General features: G+C 32.4%; 4 protein-coding genes across 4 annotated transcripts; all 4 read left to right on the top strand.

Annotated features, from left to right (window-relative positions):
- The first annotated feature begins 1,946 nt into the window (after positions 1-1,946).
- On the top strand, positions 1,947-5,247 carry LOC148198707 (putative WRKY transcription factor 26). Its single transcript, XM_088116753.1, has 5 exons — positions 1,947-2,346; positions 2,700-2,876; positions 2,981-3,546; positions 3,652-3,813; positions 4,470-5,247. Exons 1-5 carry the CDS (start codon positions 2,092-2,094, stop codon positions 4,894-4,896), a joined length of 1,587 nt encoding a protein of 528 aa, XP_087972879.1. The 5' UTR covers positions 1,947-2,091; the 3' UTR covers positions 4,897-5,247.
- Positions 5,248-10,498: 5,251 nt separating this feature from the next.
- LOC124820210 (uncharacterized) lies at positions 10,499-12,416 on the top strand. The gene has a single exon (XM_047291862.2). It carries the CDS (start codon positions 10,499-10,501, stop codon positions 12,095-12,097), a length of 1,599 nt encoding a protein of 532 aa, XP_047147818.1. The 3' UTR covers positions 12,098-12,416.
- A 3,018-nt stretch (positions 12,417-15,434) lies between these two features.
- On the top strand, positions 15,435-18,669 carry LOC148198706 (cation/H(+) antiporter 15-like). The gene is made up of 3 exons (XM_088115449.1): positions 15,435-15,752; positions 16,343-17,347; positions 17,436-18,669. The coding sequence occupies exons 1-3, from the start codon at positions 15,504-15,506 to the stop codon at positions 18,576-18,578; spliced, it is 2,397 nt and encodes a 798-aa protein (XP_087971575.1). The 5' UTR covers positions 15,435-15,503; the 3' UTR covers positions 18,579-18,669.
- Positions 18,670-21,727: 3,058 nt separating this feature from the next.
- Positions 21,728-24,327, top strand: LOC148198705 (cation/H(+) antiporter 14-like). The gene is made up of 3 exons (XM_088116234.1): positions 21,728-21,922; positions 22,156-23,154; positions 23,245-24,327. The coding sequence occupies exons 1-3, from the start codon at positions 21,728-21,730 to the stop codon at positions 24,325-24,327; spliced, it is 2,277 nt and encodes a 758-aa protein (XP_087972360.1).
- The last annotated feature ends 797 nt before the right edge of the window (positions 24,328-25,124 follow it).

The raw sequence follows: 25,124 nt of genomic DNA, 5'->3' as shown, positions 1-25,124 counted from the left end.
CTTAAATACGTAGGCAACTAGGTTTGAGCCGGCTAAGAGATGGCAAATTGAAAAAAAATTCTTTTACATTTTTTTCTTTGCACTCCTATTTTCTCATAATTAGTTTTTTTTTTTAATTCTATTCCTTACCATTATTGAGATTTTTTTTCCGCTTAATATAATCATTCTGGAAGATATGATTTTTCTCTTACTGTACGCAAACTGTAAACAAGGTCATAAGTTATTAATACAAAATAGTATGTTGATTACATCATAAACAATAATTGCACTAAAATAAAGTAATTATTATTTTTTAAATAAACATATTGTAATATGAAAGTCATATAAGACAAGCAAGTATGCTCACATGTTGATTTGTCTTATCTAAGACAAAGTAGACAAAATATCTTGAAAAATTATAATTGAAGACTACTTAATAACACTAGAGCGATCAAGAACAAGATAATTTTTCATTTATTAAGATTATTTGTTTTATTTTAATCCTCTACATAATTATAATACTATCCATTTTGAACTTGAATATTTGTCTAAGATGAAGTAGTTAATATACATTTAGATAGACAAATTTATACCATTTCACACTTTACTATGAAAAAAAAACATAATTATAGATTCAAGCATTAGAGTTTGTAATCGTCTTTTTATGTTTTAAGTTATATTATTATTTTTTACGTAAAAGAAACATATCTTAAATATAAAATTGAAAATTTTAATTTGATTAGGTAAGTTCATTCAAATAGTCATAATCAAAGTTGGATTTCATCTCTCATTATAATATCAAATATTACGAATGATTAACTATTTGAAAAAGAATAGTGTGTGAAATGTAAGACAATACTGTAAATTTACATGCAATCTTAGTAAAGTATAAGATCAATTACATTTTTTTCTTTATAATTAACTTAAACAATACTGTACGTATATTTATATTTTGCAATATTTTATATTAGTATAATAACAACTAATTACTATGTACATAATATATTTTTTTTTTATATTTTAAAATATTATCTATCGTTGTAATAACTTTTTTTTCTCTTTATTAATGCTAACACTAGTTGTAAACATTACTTTATAAAATAACATATTTATAAAAACTATTATATATATATATATATATATATATATATATATATATATATAATATTTAAACATTTTAATTTTTTTGAAGTATGATTAATTCTAAATATTTATTACAATGCTACTTTACCAACTAGTTAATTTTCTATTCTAGATAACTTGAATTTCAATATTACTCTAATCTTATTAATTCAATTTAAATTGTGACTTTTTTTTTTTACACATTATGCAATAAAGTTGGTATATTTTGATTTATATAACTTAGTTTTATGTTATCTCTTCAGTTTTAAGTTATATATATATATATATATATATATATATATATATATATATATATATGTATATATAGTTATTTTTTATTTATTTTTTGTGGTATTATGTCATTATTATTATTATTTATTATGTCAATTTTGTAACATTTTTATTATTATTTTAGATTTTATAATATTATTATTAATTTCAATTTAAAAATAACTAATTGTGAAATGTATTGTAGAAACATGCATGATACAGAACATTTACGTCAGCACCTAGAATGTGCCATGTTACACAACATACAAAATATCCTCAACAAAGTGAATTAAATTTCATGCTCAAAAATTGGCACAAATACAGAGCATGTTGATTGAAGAGACGCAACGTTTCAAAAACCAAAAGTAACACACAACAATGGAAAGATATTACTATCTCTTTTCTCCCGCCGCCAACTGGTCAAACCCACAACCTTTGACTCGCATAAAAACTTTATACTATTTTTTTTCCTTCAAATAGTATTAATAAAAAATGAAATTAAAATTAAAATAGTCATACACTTTCCAGGGATACCTTCCCAGAAAACTCTACTCAGTTCTGTCGTCTTTTGCCATTCAACACGTAACTATTTTCTTCCTCTCTTCCCATTCCTTTCATGTTATTAACCCAAAACCCTCATATTTTTCATCTCTCTTTTCTCTCATAGCCTTCTTCTTCCTTCTTCTTTTTCTTCCTCAGACTTATCTCAGGTCCATATTCATGACCACTTCTTTCTCTGACCTTCTCTCTTCTCCCACCGACCACAACCTAGGAGGTTCCGAAATACCTCAAGAGTTGTCGGATCAAACAGGTTCTGGTGTGCCAAAATTCAAGTCCACACCTCCTCCATCTCTCCCTATCTCTCATCCTCAAAATCATCCTCTTCCACCCATTTCTCCTTCTTACTTTAACATCCCTCATGGGTTAAGCCTCGCTGAACTTCTTGACTCCCCAGTTCTCCTTCACTCTTCCAACGTAAGTCAACCTTCCTCTCTTTTCTTTTGCTTTGAGTATCTCCTTCAACCAAAGGGTAGCACAAATTAATGGAAAATAATATATACTGAAACTTTTCATCTCATGAGAGTTCAGTTGACTACTTGATTATCATTAGCCAGGTTGGAAACTGTTAAAAAAAAGTAAAATATCATGCTTGAAAATACGTATCAGATGTGGAATCAGACATGCTTAAATCTTCATCGTTTTTTTTTTCATGGTGGTGTACCCTTTTTTATAATCTCTTGCGGCTTGTGTTTGTGAATATCGCGCATATAACTAAGTTTGTTGTTGGGTTAATGGGAATGTGTTTTTTTGGTTGTTTGTTGATTCAGGTTTTGCCATCTCCGACCACTGGATCATACGCTGGTCAAGGCTTCAATTGGAAGAGTTATGGGGAAAGCCAGCAGCATGTCAAAGAAGAAGACAAAAGCTTCTCAAGTTTCTCCTTCCAAACACAACCACAAACACAGATTCCTCTTACGTCTTCAACTGGATTTCAATCTTCAAACGTGTGTGACCAATTTCAATGCACAAACTTCTTTGTATGGCAAGATTATATGCTTTATATAACAAATTGAGTTAATTCTTTGAAGTGTTTTTTGTTTATAAACAGGGGTGGAGTTTCCCGGAAACTGCTAAACAAGATGGATTCTCTTCAAGAATGAATATGAGTATGGTGAAAACTGAAGCCTCTTCAGGTATGCAGAGTTTCAACTCTGAGAATAATAACCACAGCAGTGCTGGTCTTCAATCAGATTATAGCAGTTACCAGCCACAGGTTCAGATCTTAAGCAGAAGGTCAGATGATGGGTACAATTGGAGGAAATATGGGCAAAAGCAAGTGAAAGGAAGTGAGAATCCAAGAAGCTACTACAAGTGCACATACCCCAGTTGTCCAACAAAGAAAAAGGTTGAGAGGTCCTTAGATGGACAAATTACTGAGATTGTTTACAAAGGTAGTCATAATCATCCTAAGCCTCAGGCTAACAAGAGGAACTCATTGTCTGCCTCATCACTCGCAATAAACAGCGTCAACAATGAAATAGCACAAGCCACTCATCACATGGATTCGGTTGCAACTCCAGAAAACTCATCAATATCAATGGAAGATGACGACTTTGGTCAGAGCAAATCAGGAGGAGATGAGTTTGATAATGATGAACCTGATGCCAAAAGATGGTGAGTTTTTAAATTTTCTTTTTCGTGTGATTCACTTCATTAACGACGTGTTATTATCCCTCCAATAAAAAACTAATTTTTATTTATTTATCAATATTACTCCAGGAGAATAGAGGGTGAAAATGAGGGTATATCAGCTGTTGGAAGTAGAACAGTGAGAGAACCCAGAGTTGTGGTTCAGACAACCAGTGACATCGATATTCTAGATGATGGATACAGATGGAGGAAATATGGGCAGAAAGTAGTCAAGGGAAATCCAAATCCAAGGTAAAAAGCTCTTTTTCATCTCTTTCTTTATATATATATAAATATATATATAATAGTCCAACATTATGAAAATTGTTCTACTTTAAACTTTATCAAGAATAGTGTACAGAAACCCCAACAGAGTTTTCAACTAATGCTACTTGGAATACAATAATATTTTGTGTAATCAACAAAAGTAATCTGGTGAGAAGAAAAAGAAGAAGAAGAAAGCGTATTAATACAATAAGAGATATATAATATCTGATATGAAAGAACATAATATAAGATTTAATAAGACGGAAAAGTAATAATATGGTAAGGTATATAGTTTGATAATGGAAATAATACAAGCAATATTCCATAAGTATTTATACTGGTAGAGTTAACATTCCTTGACTATTCAAATGTGCCATACACACATCACAAATCCAAGATTTTAAAAATATCTATCTACGTATCTGATTGATTAGGTACGTTAGCACCAGTGATTCTTTGTTGGAATATTCTAAAGTATGCGCACAGTAGTTTTCTTTGCGTTGTCTTAACCCTTATCTTCGGTCAAATTTGGCAACCATCGTTTCTTTCACGTGTGCATGGGAATCAAATCATGACATGATGCCTAAACAATATTCCCAGAAACTGTTTTCTTACTTGTTTGTGTTTTGCGACTGATGCAGGAGTTACTACAAATGCACATTCACAGGATGTCCAGTGAGGAAGCACGTAGAGAGAGCTTCACATGACCTAAGGGCAGTGATCACAACCTATGAGGGAAAGCACAACCATGACGTGCCGGCAGCACGTGGCAGTGGCAGCAACTCTATCAGCAGAGCAGTGCCTATAAACGCTACCACAAACAGCACCCCTGGTGCAGCAACTTCCATATACAGTAACAATTCTCACCAGAATCTTAGACCACCAGCACCAGAAAGGACACAACACTACAACCCCAGTATGCAACAGGGCTCAGGAAGTTTTGGATTCTCAGGGTTTGGGAATCCATTAATGGGGTCTTACATGAACCAACAATCTGACAATGTGTTCGCTTCTAGAGCCAAGGAAGAGCCAGGAGATGACTCGTTTCTTGACTCTTTGCTATGTTAAAGGAATAGACTTGGAAGGTTGGACTTTTTAGAAGGGGTTGGCTTAGGATTTTATTTGACCAATAATTAAGATCTTCATTCCATTTATTTAAAACTTTCACATGCAGTTGTGTAAGTATTTTTATATCTCCTCTTAAGTTAGAGTTTGAGTTTCATATGAAATTTTAACTCTAACTTAAAAGACAGCACCAAAAATACTTAAGAAATTGCATGTAAGTTTTATCTATTTTTTTATTTTGTTTATTATATTTCCATACCACACAGGATTGTTATATATACTGAACAGTTTTTTTACTGTTATATATCTTTCATTTCATATTGTTGCATGTTTATAAAAATATTTTTACCATCATTATTTTGAGAGTGTCGTGACTTTGGGAGGTAGAATCTCGCTCATCTGCTACGTACTAATATGACATAGCATGTATTACAGTCATTTCACATTTATTTCGTAGAAAAAGTAAACACAAAATAGCAGTGTATAACTTGGTATATGTGTATTATATCTAAGAAATAAGTATCTTGATGATGACAGTTTAGCAGATTTGGAGAAGCATGTGTAAGTGGTTTTGTATTTGATTAGGGCAATATATTTAGTCAAAGATAGGGAACTGAGAATTAATTACTTGGAGGGTAAGGTAGCTGGTGAACATCAACTTAATAGTTTTTTCCTTTTTGTTTTCCCTTTAAACAAATAGCTGTCATCCTATCCAAGTGGGGTGATGAGGAATCGGGGTGAGAGCAAAGTGTTGGGAGAGAACAGTGTTCATACGAGGCTGAGCTTTTAAATGTGTCGTGCAAGTTATCAATTCTTCACTAATATATATAAATGAGATGCAAAATATAAAAAGGAAAAGAATATATACTTGCATGTTTTTATAAGATCGGAATTTAATGTTTTTTTTTATAGTATATGTATTTTAAATATTTCTTTTTTTTGTCAATAAATCAAACTAATGGACATATTGAGTAGAGATGTCAAAATGAGTCACAACCCGCGAGTCAATCTGGCCCACCACGGGTTTGAACCGGGTTGGGTTAGAAAAAATTGTATTTTTTTTATGCAGGTCAGATTTCAACCCGGCTCGTTTAAACCCGGCTCATGCGGGTTGAACCCGTGGTGAGCCGGGTTGACCCACCAACTCACCTACCTAATTTTATTTTATTAAAATTTAATTTTAATTTTATAAAAAAATATTTATTATTTTGTTTTTGCTTGAAAAAATTATTTAAGTTCCTTATTTTCAAAATTAATTAAACACCTATGTTGAGAGTGAAATTTGGGAGTGAAATTTGTTTAGATTTGTATTATAGAAAGTTTGTAATTTTTTTTTATTTAAAAAAAATTGTAGTTAAGTGAGCCAGTGAGCCAACCCGTTTACCCACCAATCCGTGGTGGGTCGAGCTGGGTTCGAATTTTTCCGGCTCGCTAATAAATGAGCCGGATTGGGTTGGCTCACTAAGTGACCAACCCATGGTGGGCCGGGTGACTCGCTTTGACAACTCTAATATTGAGTGATTGATTGATTGGATTGTTGGTCGATCACTTCTATCAATTAGTAGGTTGATTATAACGGTCCAGTGAGTCGACTAATATATGAATAAGATTGATCCATCATAGAATAAAGGTCGAATTAATCATTAGTCAATAAAAGTCACAAATCAACCAACTAATATTTATTAAGGTATGATCAGATTATGATTAAACGAGTAAAAAGATAAAAGACCATAATATTAATTATAAATAAAGATTTAAGGTATGGTTGGTGATATCAATCGTCTATTGGCTTTAATATTGGAGTACCTTATCTAGAGAGTGGTATTGGAAGAACAACTTGAAGACCGAACGAAACAAGAGACAAGAGCGGTGCAAGACAAAACTATCCGAGAATTTGTAGTACTCAAACAACCTATATTGAAACATTTGGTGTTAGACGAACCACAGACCTCCGAGACATATCGGACAAAAGACAAGAGCAACGCATGACAAAGCTATCTGGGAATTGACAATACTCGACTAACTTATACCGTCACCTTTTGGTGTCCATCATGGGACTAAAAGCAACTTTAATCTCATGGTAACCACAAGGAACATGACAAGAAATATAGTAATGGAAGACGTCAATGAACAACATATCAACCATGCGATCGGTCATTCTACCTCAATCATTTGGCCTTAACCATTCGGTCGGTCATTCGATCTCAACCTCTCAGCCTCAATTTCTCTATTAATTTTGACATTTCGTCTAGAGAGTGGTATTGGACGAACAAGAGACCTTGAAGACCGAACGAAACAAGAGACCTTGAAGACCGAATGAAACAAGAGACAAGAGCGATGCAAGACAAAGCTATCAGGGAATTTGTAGTACTCAAACAACCTATACTAAAACATTTGGTATTAGACGAGCCAGAGACCTTGGAGACAGATCGGACAAAAGACAAGAGCAACACATTACAAAGCTATCTGGGAATTGACAATACTCGACTGACCTATACCGTCACATTTTGGTGTCCGTCATGGGACTGAAAGCAACTTTAATCTCATGGTAACCACAAGGAACATGACGAGCAATATAGTAATGGAAGACGTCAATGAACAACATATCAATCATGCAATTGGTCATTCTACCTCAATCATTTGGCCTTAACCATTCGGTCGGTCATTCGACCTCAACCTCTTAGCCTCAATTTTTCTATCATTTTTTTAGTCTTAACATTTCGTCAACGACCTACACCTTTCAGCCTCAACCATTTCGTCGATCATTCAGCCCAACCTTTTGACCTCAATTTCTATGTCGACTTCTTAGTCTTGACATTTTGGCCCAGCCATTTGGCCTTAACCATTTGGTCGACTATTCGACCTCAACTTCTGGACCTTGATTTCTTTATCAAATTTTCAGTCTTGAAATTTTGGCTCGACCATTCAACCTCTACCACTCGGTCTCTACTACTTAGTTTCATCCTCTTGACCTTTGATTGGCCTCAACCTTTCGGTCTCATCCTCTCACGATCGACTTAAAACATTAAGGTAAAGGTGAGTTCCAACCAAAGAATCCCTCTCGAAAACTCCATTGGGTAAGGGAGAGTTCCAACTAAAGAACTCCTCTTGATCAAACTAAAATGTTCGACTAAAGGCGGATTCCAACCAAGGAACCCCTCTCGAAAACTCTATCGACTAAGGACAAGTTTCAACCAAGAAACCCCTCCCAGTTGGACTATAATAACATTCGACATACACGACCGTGAGGTACCGTTTTTCTTTACAAACCTCTTCGTCCCTTTAGTTATAAGTACTTGAGTTTAGGGGTCAGTGTATTGTACATATCTTTTTTGTCAATAAATATGACTAACTAATAGACCGACTATCTCGACCAACTGACAGATCGATCAATTGACTAATAAGACAAACCAATTACAGAATAAAGATCGGATTAACACTGAATTAACCAATTAATGCTTATTTAAGTATAATTGAACAACATTTGTTAAAAAAAAGGTAAAAACTCTTAACACCAACTATAAATGAAGATCTATATATATATATATATATATATATATATATATATATATATATATATATATATATATATATATATATATTACTTCTTTCTTTTTATATATTTTAAACAAAAATCATAAAACTAATTCATCTTAATGATTGATATATTAATTCACGTTCCATTTTTATTTTTACTAATAATTATTAATTGCACACCATCATTACCAACACTCTTTTATTGTAATTTTGAACAGATTAATGACATTGAGAATGGAGAGCAGCACAGATATTCATGTCTTTTAGCAAGGGGCCAAAAAATTGAAAAAGTATTAAAATTGTAAAATACCTCATATAGGATTTTTTTTTAAAATTTATTCCTTAATAAAGATAAAAGCGATTAGCATGTTTGAGTATTTTAATTAAGTTTAGGGTAAGTTCAACGATTAGCATGCGGAATTCTAAGTATCGATTTCTAACGTTAGCCATGAATTGATGGATAATGGGTTTATTTGTTGGATATTGATGTTTTCTTAATGGCTGTTAATTAGGGTTAAGCATGATTTCTTTTCTTAAGTTTGAAAGCAAGATCTTTAAATAGTTACATGGCCACATGATGAGTTTTTCACAAAAAAATATGATACGTATTATCAAAAGACTATGGCATATATTGATAACTTTTTATAATAACTTTCTGACAATACATTATATATATATATATATATATATATATATATATATATATATATATATTACTAGACATATTTGAATTTTTATTTTTAAAAAGTATTTGAAACAAACCAATCATATATTACTACGTGCGTTATAAAGTTAAAAAAATTTGTTAAAAACTTTTATCTAAAGTATTTTCTTACCTTTTTTTTTTATTAGGATGAGTATATTCTTATATAGATAAATGGGATACGTATATACTTTTTTGTGTGTTACCTACTGATTGTTTTGATAGTTTAACTTTTTATATCCTCAATACATATATATGTGAAAATATCTTAAATATATATAGGCTGTCAAATAATTATTATAAATATTTCTTTTATAGTTTGTATTATCTTTCGTGAATGAATAATAATGTAAAATTTTACATATTTTTAGTATATTATACTAAAATTTTCCTATGAAAAATTTTATGCTGAAAAGTACTTAAACATTTCTTCTATTTTAATTAAGTTTTTATTTCTATGTAGCCTATTTTATTTTATTTTATTTTTAAAAATGTATGCTGTCTAAGGCCGATGAAGCATCTGTCTAAGGTCCAAGTCATATCAAAGTCCTGACTTTTTGTTTTATATTTTTATTCAAATTAATAGGTGGTAAGTATATAATATTATTTGTAGTTAACTTAAAAATGAGATCATGAAACTTTTTAAAATATTATACAAATTAATATTGTGGATTATTGAAGAATATTTATTATTGATCATTTTGAAAGTTATGAGAAAAATGTTCTACTTTTATTTAAAAATCTGAAGTGACATTAAAATAAATATCGAGCTTAAATTTCACTACAAGTAATATCATTTATGAAATTAAATTAATTCCTTTTCTCGTCGAGATCTGAATAAGTTTTTTAATAAATTACAAAACTAGTTTTTTTTTTCATTTGAATTCTACAACCGAACTAATTTTTTATTTGAAATCTAATGATTTTATTTAGAAAAAGATAAATGAAAATATTTTGTTAGAAGTAATAAATTTTGAAAATTAAAAATACGTAATTAAAGAAACAAATCAATGATCTATCGACTTATAATTTACAAGTTTGCAATATTATATATCACGGCTATTAAATTATCTATTTATCTATCTGTATTTTGATATTTTACTATGTTAAAATTATTAGTAACGTTAAATTTAAATTATTAGAAAACTAAATTAAATCAAATTTAAGAGAAATATAATTTTTTTTTTGTAAAAGTAAAAGAACTAAATTAAATTAAAAAAATTCTAAGAGTGTAATTTAAAATAAAAACTAAATTAAATAAATAGTGGCAGTTTTGTTATTTGACATAAATTAAGTGACACTTAGGAAGAACAACCATGACCTTCAACGGTTATTTAGACGTTTCCAGAAACCCGCGCGCGCCAAATGAAACTTGCGCATTTCCCTTTTTACCCTTCAAACCAGGCTCAAATTTCAAACCCTACCCCTTTCTCTCATAGTACTCTTTTCTTCTTCTTCCCTGAGGTTACACCGAACCAGTCCATGGAGCCACCCTCAGCGAAACACGGCTCCTTGCGGAACATTCTGGTTCGTCTATTCTCCTTCGCCGTTCTCATCCTCGCCACGCGATTCGCCATCATCGTCACCGTCCGCGGCGGGTCCTGCGAATCTGCCGATTTCTGCTTCTTCTCCGAAAACCTCACTCTGTCCTCCCCCTCCCCCTCCTCTGACGCCGGAGATCCGTTTACCGGCAAGAACTGGCGCCGTTCCGTCGAGTACTACGCCGCCATTTTCCAGGACCTCATTGCAGACGGCTTCCTCTCCCCGAACTCCCGCGCCCTCTGCATCGACACGCCCGCGGGCGAGGACGTCCTCGCTCTAAAAGAGGTCGGCATCGTCGACTCCGTCGGAATCTTTAAGAAACCGTCGCCGCCGCTGATCCTCCACGGTGACGGCCGCTGGCATCCGTTCTCAGGTGACTCATTCGACTTCGAGTTCTCCGGCAACGGCGGCTTGGAACGTTCCCCGCGCCCGGCGGAGTTCGCCGCGGAGATCTGCCGCACGCTCCGTCCCGGCGGTTTCGCGGCAGTGCACGCGGCAGTGCGAGACGCTTACAGCTTCGATTCTTTGCTTGAATTGTTTAAATGCTGTGAATTGATCAGAACTCGAGAGATCAACGGTGTTGAATCCTCTCTGGTTCTTGAAATCTTGTTGAAGAAGAAAAAGGAAAACCTTAATTTGGAAATGGAAAGTGTAGATAGTGGCAATTTCGGGAATAAGTGCTCTGTTCCTGGGTATAAACGTGGAATGGTTAAAAATGCAGAGGCATTGATTGAGGAAGAGCCATTGAAACCTTGGACTTTATTAAAGAAAAATGTGAAGAACGTAAAGTACTTAACTTCTTTTGTTGACATAACCTTTAAGAATAGGTATGTTTATGTTGATGTAGGAGCTAGGAATTATGGTTCTAGCATAGGAAGTTGGTTTAGGAAGCAGTATCCAAAGCAGAATAGAACCTTTGAGATTTATGCAATTGAGGCTGATAAATCATTTCATGAAGAGTATAGGGAAAAGAGAGGAGTAACATTGTTGCCCTATGCAGCTTGGGTAAGGAATGAGACATTGTTCTTTGAGATCACCAGAGACCCTAGCAAGCAAGTGACGGTGAAAGGGAGAGCCATGGGGAGGATCAACCCTGTGCAGACCTCTTCTAGCCATATGGGTGATATGGATAAAATTCAGGGTTTTGATTTTGCAGAGTGGCTAAATAGTGCTGTTACAAAAAGAGATTTTGTGGTGGTGAAGATGGATGTGGAAGGGACTGAGTTTCATCTCATCCCAAGGTTGATTCAGACCGGGGCTATCTGCTTGATTGATGAGTTCTTCCTTGAGTGCCATTACAATAGGTGGCAGAGATGCTGCCCTGGTCAAAGAAGTACAAAATATCACAAGACCTATTCTCAATGCCTGAATCTGTTTACTTCACTTAGAAGTTATGGAGTTCTAGTACATCAATGGTGGTGATAACTGATATAATATAATCCACAAGAAACATACTCTTTTTTTTGCTTTTTTAACATTTTGTGTATAGAGATATAGATATTCTTTTTATTGTTTTCCACAGTGTAGATATGAAGTTACACAATTAAATTGGTTCTCTCTCCATTTTCATGCCCGCTGATGAAGAGTTGAGTTAATGAAAGATTTTGCACATTCTTCTGTCGTTATGCAGCTCCTTATGAGGTAACGTTTTTGCTCAGTTGCAGCTTGAGTGACACTGACAGGTTAATGATATCAATGTTACAAGTATACAAGTTTTTGAAGTTTGTTTGAAAAGAAAGATAACTACAAGAGCCGGATTATTGTATTTAAATAATAGTGTTTTGTCAATATTTCATCAGCATGCATGTAGGCAGCTACTGGTAATGGAAGCGTAATTGTTGTCTGCATAAATCTCCTAAATTGAACCTCGTTATGGTCATTTGCAAGTGTCTGCATTAGGAAACCTACCTTGCACTCAGACATTATTGAGCAGGAAATGAAATGTTCATAAACGAAGTTTTTAGTGTCATGTCCATGGTCCATTTCAATACGATTCTTAGTATAAGATATAGGGCATGCTTATGAACCTTTTCACTTTGAGATTAATATAAGAAAAGAAATATTCATAAATTAGAACCAATTAATGCATAAGTTAATTAACAGAAGAATGTTTAAGTATGCACATTTTAGAGAAGTGGAATTTCTTTTGTGATAACATTAACTCATGTTGCTACTCTGATGTATTGTACTTGTAGAATATTTTTTAAGTCACAGCTTTCAATTTAAATTCAGGGTCAGTATAATCGTCCACTGCTAATGAGATTCCACCCATATACATCTGAATGTGTAATTGCAGAATGTTAAAAAATCAGTAACAATATTACTGATGCTTTATTTGGTAGGGTAGAACTCCATGTAGTTCTACTATCTTTTAGGTAAAATATGAGGTTAAAATTCTAATTCGATAAAGCAGTTGAACAAACCGAATAGGAGTAGGTTTAATATAGAAATTCTTAAGTGTTCACCTCAAGTGGTGTTTCTACTAAAGCTGAATAGAAGTTAAGCTGGAAACATTTAATGTATATGTTTCGTTTATGGTGATGATGTAGAGTTTATATTTATAGACTTAAAAGTAGTGAGACAGCGGGTTTTGTAGAATAAGATAGAACAAAATTAGCATTTTTTTAATGTTAAGTGGGTCTCAAGTTCAATTTCAAATCCAAATGTATTAAACTTTATTATATTCGCTGTAAGATTGAAATTCGATCTTTCGAATGACAATATCAAAATTTATTTTAGAATAGATTGGTATAATCAAGTATTCAACACAAGTCTATTACACTTTTGGTTAAAAAAAGAAGAGTTAATGTATAATTTAGCTTTCACAGGGTCATCATCCAAATTAAGAAATTGATGGTTCAGTGAAACTTATATTGGTCTCCTTCAGCACAAGTTCGGATTTCTAATATAAATTTACTTTGTATTATTTATCTAATGTGCCAAAAATAGCTTTACTTTATCAATACGATAATTTAACTTTTTATTGATAATTGAAAACCAAACTTTATATAATTCCTTTCTTCAGCGTTGTGTCCTTGTTTTCTTGGCCGCAACACAACAAAGTAGATATGAAAATATAACCCAATAAAATTAAACTCCTTTTATTTTTTATCAAGTTCAAAAAATTAATTATGCTTGAAAATAAAATAAGTTAAACTAAAATTATATTTCCTTGTATTTTCTAAAGTTATTACTTTAATATCCCTTATTAAGATGTTAATGTAATATTTTAAAAATGTATGGTTATATATAAAAAAGGATGATAATGTAATGTTTTTAAAACAAAAGGAATGTTTGTATAAAATTTCAAAAAAAATGAAATTTTAATATAATTGAGAAAAAAAAAAGAATTTATCAGTGTAATTTCCTGAAATATCAACTAAAGACAAATAAATTAAAATAGTGTCAATGAACTTGTTGATACAAATGATAACAGTTTGTATCTCTTAATTAAATAGTTCAAAATTCATTTCTACTTAATATAGAAAAAAATTGAATGGTAGAAGGAAAATCATGTTGGTATGCATGCCTTTACAGAAACTAAATAAAAAAAGAGAGTATGTAAGGTGGAAAAAAATAAATGAATATATATATATATATATATATATATATATATATATATATATATATATATATATATATATTACGCCTGTTTTTCAGTTGGTACATTTTAAGAATGTGTACCAAACAAAAATACCCTTATATATCATGGATTCTAAGTTTTAAGGTTAAGGGTATTTTAATAATTTTCATTCTCAAAACTATAAAAAAAAACTCAAACCTTTGTTCACCTCTCTCATTCCTCTCAACCATTTCTCTTTCATCTCTTTCACTCTAACATTTTCTCTGTTGTTGTTAAACAATTTCTTACAAAAAATGATTTTATTATGAATTTTCATTTTATAATTTTTGTCTTATCTAATTTTATCTAATTTTCACAAGCATAATGACATCAAAGGAATTGGTAATTGGCCTGAAAAAAATCAGAAAATCTCGTTGTTAAATTTTTAGAAGCATAATGACATCAGAAAGAATTAGTAATTGGCCTGAAGGGTTTTTTTTAGAGATGATGATTCAACTTATGCAGATGATGAAATTAGAGACGTTAGTGAAGATGGTGAAATTGAAGAGATCTTATGTCAATGACTCAACTCTTTACAAAGACAAATTGTTAGGTGAATATGTCAATGACTTAACTCTTTACAAAGACAAATTGTTTAACGACAAGTGTTTCTGATTTTTTCAATTGGGACTAGAAAATGTTGAAGTGAGATAGATGGAAGAGAAATGATTGAGAGAGGTCAGTAAGAGTTTGAGTTTTTTTTGTTTTTAGTTTTGGTAATGAAAATTATTAAAATACCCTCTTAAAAATTAGAATCCATATTTTTGTATACTACAACTCTGTACACATTGCTAAGATGTACCAACTGAAAAAACAAACATACGCAACATTGCTAAGATGTACCAACTCAAAAAACAAGCATACGCGTTAACTTATATATATATATATATATATATATATATATATATATATATATATATATATAATTATACAAAGTGTATAACAATAGTATTACAGTAAATGTTTTCAAAATATTTTTTGAATCAAGATTTATTATTGCATGATCTTATGCCATTTACTTGTTTGGATGTATTGTTTTTAAAATTCCATTCTAAGATTAACAATTTTTGGTGAAGAAATTCAAAAGTTATAAAAGGGAAGCATTAATTAGGTTTTACTTTGATTGTCTCTGTTTATTTCATCCATTCATGATCACAATTATCTCCCAAATGGGTTCTCGCATAACATTCTCATGAAGCTCCATCCATGGAGGTAGGTCAGGAAAACCTCATTCGCAGTACCTTAAGTGTTGCAACCAATTCGCTTGGAGAGCCTTTCATATGTCATAGCACAGCTAATCAAATCAGCTCCAAGGGAATCTGGTTTGGAGATGACCCACTTTCATATTCTCTCCCCATTTTCTTGCTCCAACTTTTTCTCATGTTCATCTTCACCCATTTCTTTTACATTATTCTCAAGCCTTTTGGTCAACCGGCTGTTGTTTCTCAAATTCTTGTAAGCTTTAATTCCTAATGCTCCTATCTGTTTTCATGTTGCAATTTGTGACAGATTATTCCTCCATCTTCTATTTCTATGTTGTGATTAATGTAAATAGTTGCATTTAATTTTGTTTGAGAAAAATAAAAACTCATTACACAAAGTTCTTAAAGAGATATTGTGTTCGATGTTGTCAATTTCATGGACAAAATCCTTTTTATGAAAACAAATGCATTTTCTAAACCAATTGATTATACAAGAACTCCTTTTCCTATTATGTAGTTGTCCACAGTCACAACCTTTGAATCGATTGATTGATGTGTTTGCATTTGATCAATGGTGTACCTTGTGATGAGAGACGTATGCAAATTATGGTTTGTAGGGGGCAAATCTTCTGAAAAGATTTCTTGTTTTATTTTTTAATATATGAAAATATTGTTGTTATTAAAATTTATATCTTACTTTCTTACTGTAGTATGAAAATTTGTATAAAAATATCTACATACAATGTTGAAGAATTTATTTATTTTTACTTGATCGTGGTTTCTTGAAAGCACAAAAGTAGATGCGTGTCTAATTCAGTTTTTCAATGTTTTTTTGTTAACCAGGGTGGTATGACTTTAGGTCCTTCTATTCTTGGACACAGTGCAACATTTTCTGCGAAGGTTTTCCCATTAAAAGAGAGAAGTGTGCTTGATACAATGACTTTTTTTGGATTTATGTTATTCATCTTCTTAAGTGGGGTAAAGATAGATCCAACCATCACTTTTAGATTAGGTAGAAGGAATTGTGTTATAGGAATTGCAGGCTATTTTGTTCCTTACATTCTTGCCAAAGTGGTTTTCTGTATCCTCAACCATTCCTTTTCATTTGATAGTGATACTTATAGGATGCTCTATGTTGTGATAGAACTTCAATGTATTGCAGCCTTTCCGGTAATCACTCGCTTTCTTTCTGAACTTCAGATCCTCAATTCAGAGATTGGGAGGATGGCCGCTTCTTCTTCATTAGTGGCTGAGGCTTGCTTCATTGTAAACATGACATTAACATTTTTTATTAAGTTGTCTTTAACAAAGTCAATAGTAGTATCTATTGGATCTTTCTTGTCCTCCCTTGTACTTTTTTTGTTCGTCATATATGTAGTTCACCCTGCTGCATTATGGGCAATTCAACAATCACCAGAAGGAAAACCTGTGGAAGAAATTTACATTTGTGCAGTTCTTGTAACACTAATGATTTGTGGACTCCTAGGTGAAATCATTGGCATAAATGCACTCGTTGTGTCTTTCTTTATTGGGCTAGCTATACCTGATGGTCCGCCCTTGGGAGCAGCATTGGTAGACAAGCTTGATTGCTTTGTTTCTGTAGTGTGCATACCTATGCTTTTTATCATAGTTGGATTAAGGACAAATGTCTATGCCATACAGACCAAGAGGAACATACTTGGAATTCAATTAATCATTTGCACTATTTTTTGTGGCAAAGTTTTAGGGGCTTTGTTGCCTCTCCTTTACCTTAGGATGCCAATTCGAGATGCCTTTGCTCTTGGTTTTATAATGAACATCAAAGGCACGGTTGAAATGGCCTTGTTGATTACATTGAAATTGAAAGATGTAAGTTAAAATTTTAGTTCAAATCACATTATAAATTTAAAAAGCTTTTTGTTTTGAGCTTAACTAAAACTCTCCATGTTTTTGGCAGGTGGTGAATGATGAATGCTTTACAATTATGGTTCTAAATTTGCTTTTTGTAAGCGGGATTGTGTCCCCTATTGTAAAAAGTCTATATGATCCTTCAAGGAGGTTTCTTGCTTACAAAAGGAGGACACTTATGCATCACAACAATGATGAACAGTTGCGCATACTAGCTTGCATTCATAAACAAGAAAATGTTCTGGGTATTTTAAACCTCCTTTCTGCTTCCAATCCCACTAAAGAAAGCCCTATTGATTTAGTTGTGCTCCAACTTATTAAGCTTGTGGGGCGATCTTCCTCTGTTCTTGTTGCACATGTGCCGTGTAAGAAGTTCGGGGAACTTCCTACTCTAAGTGAACAGATTTTTAACTCATTCGACAAGTTTGAAGATGCATACAAGGGCAAGATCACCATACATAGCTATAAAGGCATTTCTCCCTATGCTACAATGCATAATGATGTGTGCTACTTGGCACTTGAAAAGAGAACAACTTTTATTATATTACCCTTTCATAAGCGATGGATATTTGGAAGGACAACTGAGTCGTCTTTTCCTTTTCAGCAAATTAACAAACATGTTTTAGAGAAGGCTCCTTGCTCAGTTGGTGTCCTTATTGATCGTGGTAATCAGAAGATGTTTTGGTGTGGCCACACAAAGGAATCAACCTATCACGTGGCTGTGTTTTTCTTTGGGGGTGCAGATGATCGAGAAACACTTGCATATGCAAAGCGTATGTTGGATCAACCTTATGTCTACATTACGCTTTTTCATTTTTCATCTTCAACTGACATTGTTGGAGGAACAGAAAGAAGCAAAATGCTTGACACAGAAATCTTAAGTGAATTTAGGCTTAAGGCCTTCCGAAATGAGAGAGTTTCTTTCAAAGATGAGATGATAACGACTGGAAGAGATTTACTTTCAGTTGTTGAATACATGGAGAGTTATTATGACCTTGTCCTGGTTGGGAGGAAGCATGGTGATTCAAAAGTAATGTCAGAACTTAACAAATGGAAGAATGGGGAATTGGGAGTTGTTGGAGAGATTCTTGTCTCTTTAAATGTTGGAGCCCAAACATCTATTTTAGTGGTGCAACAACAAACCAGATATTGGGGATCACGTAATCCAGAGGACTCTATAAGAAAAGTATAAGTATAGCAAAATTTAGGATTTGACAGAAACAATTATGCATATACCTCATGTACCTTTGATATAAATTTGTATACTTCCAATTTTGATTTTACCCTTCGTTTTGTATTTTCCCTTTGTAGTGTTTTTGTTCATTCTTAAATGACTTCAAGTCATGGTCATCATTGTTTGATATGTATTATAAAACTATTTGATTTAGAAGTTCATTGAATAAATCAATACAACGCAAGAAGTCTGTTAACTTTAATACCTTAAAAATTATACCAATTGCATTTCTTATTAGTTTACAATATTGTAAAACCTTTCTCACTTATAAAAAAGAAGGAACAATATATAAATGGAATACTTGAAGTCTACCAATCTATGTAAAAAAAAAACTATTAAAAAGATGACTGTCAAAGATTTTGTTTTAATAGTGCATTACATAGTAATCACTGGACTAAATAAGACACAAACCCTATCCTGCAAACCATTGTTTGCAGATGTTAAATTGTAACATGAACTGCTTAATATGTGTGTTAGCCTACTTAACTATTAACTAGGCCATATTATACCAACTTCTACATCTTTGTTAAGATATTATAGATTCAAATCCAGTTAGATAACAACTACACCTTTGTGTGAGACCTAAGTTATATTCTAAGCTGGTAAGTTATCCCTGTCTTTAATCTTGCATCTTCTACTTCACCATGCTTGTTGTTTGACACCAAATTCCCATGAGCAGATTGCCATATGCTAAGAATCATTCAGCTACTTCAAGCAAACTAACAACTTACACTCCATACAATGTATCCATCATGTGAATAAACCTATCCTAGATAGTCACAACATCAGTGCCCCAAAAATATTACAAGTCGGCTTGCTCGTCACCTTTATTCTAATACTTGGTTACGCAATTTGTTTCATTTGAATGTAGTTGCACATGTAGGTGCATTATGTGGCTTTTAACCTTTATAAAGAGAAAGTGACATTCATCTACGAAAACTATAGTATATTCTTTTGCTCCATAATAATCGATGTATTTATTAGTGATAAAAAAAATCTAAATCTTTAAATCTATTCATAATTATCTAAATCCATATAACTTTAATGTTTATTTCAAAATATTTAATTCATATTTTTAAATTTTAAGTCTTATCCATTTAATTAAATTTGGATCAGTATAAATTTTATAATTTTTTAGGTCTTAAAAATCCAAAATCAATATAAGTTTGAGTTAGTTCAAGTTATGAAAAGCTTACTTTATATTAGACTTGGGTAAGTTAAAAAGAATGAGTTTGGATTTAAGCCAAACAAAGGTTAGATGAGACATGTTAAACTGAACCATGCAAAAGTCAAATTGAGGTAGCACAAACCCAAGTTAACTTGAGGCAACCAAACCCAAATTAGATTAGGTAGGGTTGAGTCTAATCTCAAGCTGGGCTAGGTTAGTCTGGGTTAGGTCAAACTCAGGTTAAGTTAGATCAGATCAAAACCATGTCAAATTGGTTACCTTGGACCCATGTTATGTTTGGTTGGATATATTTTCAGTTAAGTCAACATTGTTCAAATAAGATTCAGTTGGTGGGGTCAAATTTAAAATTTGAGCTGAGTCAACTTGAGTTCATGTTAGGCCAAGTCTAACTCAGTCCCGGGTCTGATCAAGAAAGGTTTGGCCTAGGTCAAGTTTGGTCTAAGTTAGGAATGGTTGGATCAGACCAAAGTCGTTCGAATTTGGGTTTGGTCAAAGGCATGTAACTTAATGTTAGATCAAGCCGAACCCAAATTAAGTATGATCGATTTTATCATAAATAGGTTAAGTTAGGTTAAACACAAGTGAAGTTGAACAAGGTTAGGTATGTCCAAGTCAAATTGGGAGTGAAATGGTGGAGCGTAAATTAGTTTGGGTCCGGTTTGGCAATCACATGTTAGGTAGGCTTGGTCGGATCTGACCTTGGCAAATAACTTATATTAGATATAACTTAGGTTAGACTTAGTTAAGTCAAGTTGAGCTCAAATAAGATTGAATAGCCAAACACCTACTATACTAGATTTGATTAAGATGAGCTCTATGTTTGATTAACTAAGCTCACATTAGGTTGAGTCTCAAAAAGTAAAGCTAAAATATGGTCAATTAGACTATAAATTTATATTTAATTTGAAAATATTTTAAAGTTAAAGTTAATCTAATTTAAATTGAATTAAAAAATTCAAATAAATTTGATCTAGTTAAAATGAAATTAATAAAAATTCCAAGAAAAATTTACAGAAGTTTATTAAAAAAATGGATAGTTTATTTTAAATTTGACAATACTCTATAATTTACTACTTATTTCAATTACAATTTTTTTTGTATTACAATAATTGTTTTAAAGATTTCTTTTATTTGGTCTTTTAAATGTTCTCAATTTGGTTGAATTCTTTTAAAAAAATGAGTTAATGTAATTTCTTTTATCTAATTGGTTGTATAATGATATTACCATAATTGACACAGAATAGAATTTCTTTTAATAAAAACAATAATTAAATGAAATTAGAAAAAGGAATCATAATAATAAAAAAAAACTATTAAACCTATAAAAATTATGTGAAAGGGCATCCTCTTTTGTGTTTAGTATTTTAAGAATACTAATATTAAAAAACTACATTTCTTAACATTTTAAAATTTTTTCATAAATTATAAACATGAAACATTAAAAGAAGTAAAGTTAAAAAATCAATGACAAGCATTACGTGATTTTTTTTTATATTGTTACAAATATGATACATATAAACATCTTGAACATGAAGCTAGCTACATATTAATGCGTCATTTATCTTCTCCATTTTGACTACAGGACTATAAATCGTAAATTAAAGTAACATATCTAAAATGGTACCTCCTCTCGTACCATTAATTAAGAAATTTTACTTCCAAATTACTATCACCATTCATGTCAGATAACGGTTTTCAACCATTAACCTTTTAACTTCCTCATCCATCCATTACCAAACTATATCATTTCAGTATATCTCTTTCCATCTTCTCTTTCGCACTTTCTTTCAACTTTATTTCCTTGTTCCCAAACTTTGTATATGTCATAGCCATTCTTTTGGTTGGTCCTGGAGCATTCCTTTTCTTAAATTTTGTTGATATGAATCACAAAACTCCAAATCTATACAGTTCTTATGGAATGATTGGAAATGATATTTTAGTATGTCAATGTGATATAAAACCCGTTATTAAAGGTATTTGGTTTGGAGATAATCCCCTTTATCATGCCACATCCATCTTACTTCTTCAAATTATTATTATGTACGTTGTTGGTAGAATCACTTATTTCTTATTGAGGCCTTGTCATCAAACACTTATTACCTCACAAATTGTGGTAAGCTTTCATCTCCATTACTTAGTTCATTTCTTTTTCAATCGATCATTTGTTAACAATCAATGATATGTAAGAAAAAAATCAATGTTTAACTCATTTTCTATTACCATTTAGAGAGACTAAAGTGTAAAAACATTCATAGACATGCCTTTCAACTCAAAAACATGTTTTGAAATATGTTCATATATATACTTTTACTATAAGCCATAATATCTTTTCACTGGTCTGGTCAGGCTGGAATCATACTGGGTCCTATATTTCTAGGTCGACACAGATCATTTTATGAAGCGATATTTCCAATAGAAGGCCATATGACACTATCAACGTTCGCTGAATTTGGCATGATGATCCATTTCTTTAAGATGGGGGTGCAAATTGATCCCAAGCAAATCTTCAAGATTGAAAAGCAAGAAATAGTGATCGGTGTAGTTGGTCACGTGTCTTCTTTAGCATGTAGTGGTGTAATTTTAAACATTTTTAGATCAATCTACCCAGAGGAAACTAAAGATCCTAGTGTTCATGTTTTACTGATATCATCTTCTGTGACTACGTTTCCTGTAGTAAGTGCCTTTCTAACAGAGATGAATATTATTAATTCAGAGGTTGGACGCATAGCTGTATCCACTTCTGTGGTTAGTGATTCGTTCATGTGGGTATTTTATTTTGTGGTAATCAAAGGTGCTATAGCGATTCGACTAGAAACATATAAACCTATTACAGAAATAATGGTGTCGGTTTCTTATGTCGCCCTTTTATTCTTCCTTTTAAGGCCATTAGTTATATGGATCTCCAATCGTAATCCACGAGGAAAACCAATGACAGAAACTCATTTTATTTCAATCATTTGTATACTTTTGTTTGTTGGATTGACTGCAAGTATTACAGGACAACCTCCTTTTGTTGTTGCCTTTTGTTTTGGGTTGATCTTACCCGATGGTCCTCCTTTAGGTTCTGTTCTCACAGAAAAGCTTGACACTGTCGGTTCTACTTTGATAGTTCCATCTTATTGTACCATTGTTGCCCTTAAAACCAGTCCTCGTTCATTAGTAGAATTCAAGTCACTCACCATTGAGCTTATCTTACTTGCAATGTATCTAGGGAAGTTTCTGGGCACCATTTTCTCCTCACTTCTTTTTCGGATTGATTTTTGGGATTCATTTGCATTGTCTCTAATCATGTGTTGTAAAGGCCTCATGGATCTCAGCTTCCTCAACTTATTATTGAATATGAAGGTATGTCACCATTTTTTCATTCTAATTTCGTGTTCTTCATTAGAATATTATAAGTAGAATTTCTTATGAAAAAAGTTTTACTATGAACAGGCAATAGAAGAACAACCTTTCACCCTTGCTATATTTACCATGGTGGTAGTAACTGGTTGTGCAAGTCTTTGTGTTTATCACATGTATGATCCTTCAAAAAAGTATAGATCATATATTAAAAAGACAATCAGGAATTCTCAGCCAGAACCAGATCTCAAAATACTTGCATGTGTCCATCACGAAGAACATGTATATCCAATCATCAACCTTTTGCAAGCCGCTAACCCTAGAGAGGATACTCCACTCTCAGTCTTTGTCCTTCACCTTGTGGAGCTTTCAGGTAGTGTCATTCCCACTTTCACAGAAGATAATATTGCTAACAAGTCATCTCAACACATACACAACGCCTTTGATCAATTTCACAAGCACAACAACGGTACTGTCAACTTGCATTTCTTCACAGCAAAAACCCCATTTGTCAGCATGCCCTACGATGTCTGCAACCTTGCAATGGAGTTCACGTCTAACATTGTGATCATGCCATTTCATAAATGGTACAGTAAAGATAACATTGAGTACTTGAATGCTTCGATCAGGACACTGAACCAACATGTTCTAAAGAAAGCTCCTTGCTCTGTTGGAATCTTTGTAGATCGGGGTCAGATCAATGACAAAGGATTTGTGTTATATGAGAAGTTGATTTGTGAAGTTGCAATGATGTACTTGGGTGGAGGGGATGACCAAGAGGCATTGTCTTTTAGTTTACGTATAGCTCAGCATCCAAACGTGAGACTCACGGTATTCTGGGTAAGGGTTAAAACGCAAAGCAAACAAAGGAAAACGAAGAACCCTTACATTGACTTGAGGGAGCATATACGTTATTGTAGTTACCTTGAAGGAAAAGTAACATTCAAGGAAGAGGTTGTGGAAGATGGTGCAGATACAACAAAAGCTATTCTAAGAATAGAGAAACTCTTTAGTTTGATCATAGTTGGTAAGCATCATGTGAAAGACTCTCCATGTACATTAGGGTTGACAGAATGGTGTGAACTTCCTGAGCTTGGTCCACTTGGAAACCTCTTAGCCACATCAGATTTTACATGTTCATTTTTTGTGGTACAAGAACTACCAAGGTGGTTCTAGAAAAAGGAACAAACTTTACCAGGTTTTTGTCATATAGATTAAACATATGGTCAGAATTTTAAACTCTTTCTCATAATGGCTTGCTTGCATTTTACTAGGTACTCGATGTGTTTGAAAACTTTTTAAGAAACTCCTTTCACAACATGGGATAGCTTTGCCAAGTATTCAAGCTTTAAAATACATTGAGTTTGTTTCGAAATTGAAAAACAAATTAAACTAGATAAAAATATATGGAATTAATACAACTTAAAACTTTGAGAATAGTTAAGGATGTGGAAAATGAGCTAAAAGCAAAGAAAATTAATTGATTGCTAATTTAATAAATAGTTAAAAGATTAAACTAGATAAGTGATATAAAATACAAATTAGAGTTTTTAGTGTTGTACATGCTTGTGACTAAGTAAAATAGTTTAGTGTTGGTGAAGTTGCGCTAAATTAAATAAATTTTAAAATAAAAACGTTTTGGCATGATATGCCGACGCTAAATAATACTTATTTAATTATTAATTTAATTTGAGTCGGTTTTTATGTTTTCAAAATAATGGTTTTTCGTATGAGATCTCCATCTTCAATAAAATAAAATACACACAAAAAAATAGAAAAAAAAGGTATTATAGTTGAATGAAGATTATGAATACGAATAAAGAAAATAAGTGTGAGTGAAAAAGACGTCTGCGGATGAACAAAATGATTACGAGTGAAGAAGTTGTGTGAGGATGAAAGAGATGACTATGTGGATGAAGGGCATGAGTGCAAGTAAAAGAGATGAGTGTGAGGAGATTTATGAATATGGATGA

This window comes from Vigna umbellata, chromosome 5 (genome assembly GCF_029865625.1).
Source record: "Vigna umbellata cultivar VRB3 chromosome 5, Vumbellata_1.0, whole genome shotgun sequence".
Taxonomy (NCBI): Eukaryota; Viridiplantae; Streptophyta; class Magnoliopsida; order Fabales; family Fabaceae; genus Vigna; species Vigna umbellata.
This window is presented reverse-complemented; position numbering and strand designations above follow the sequence as displayed.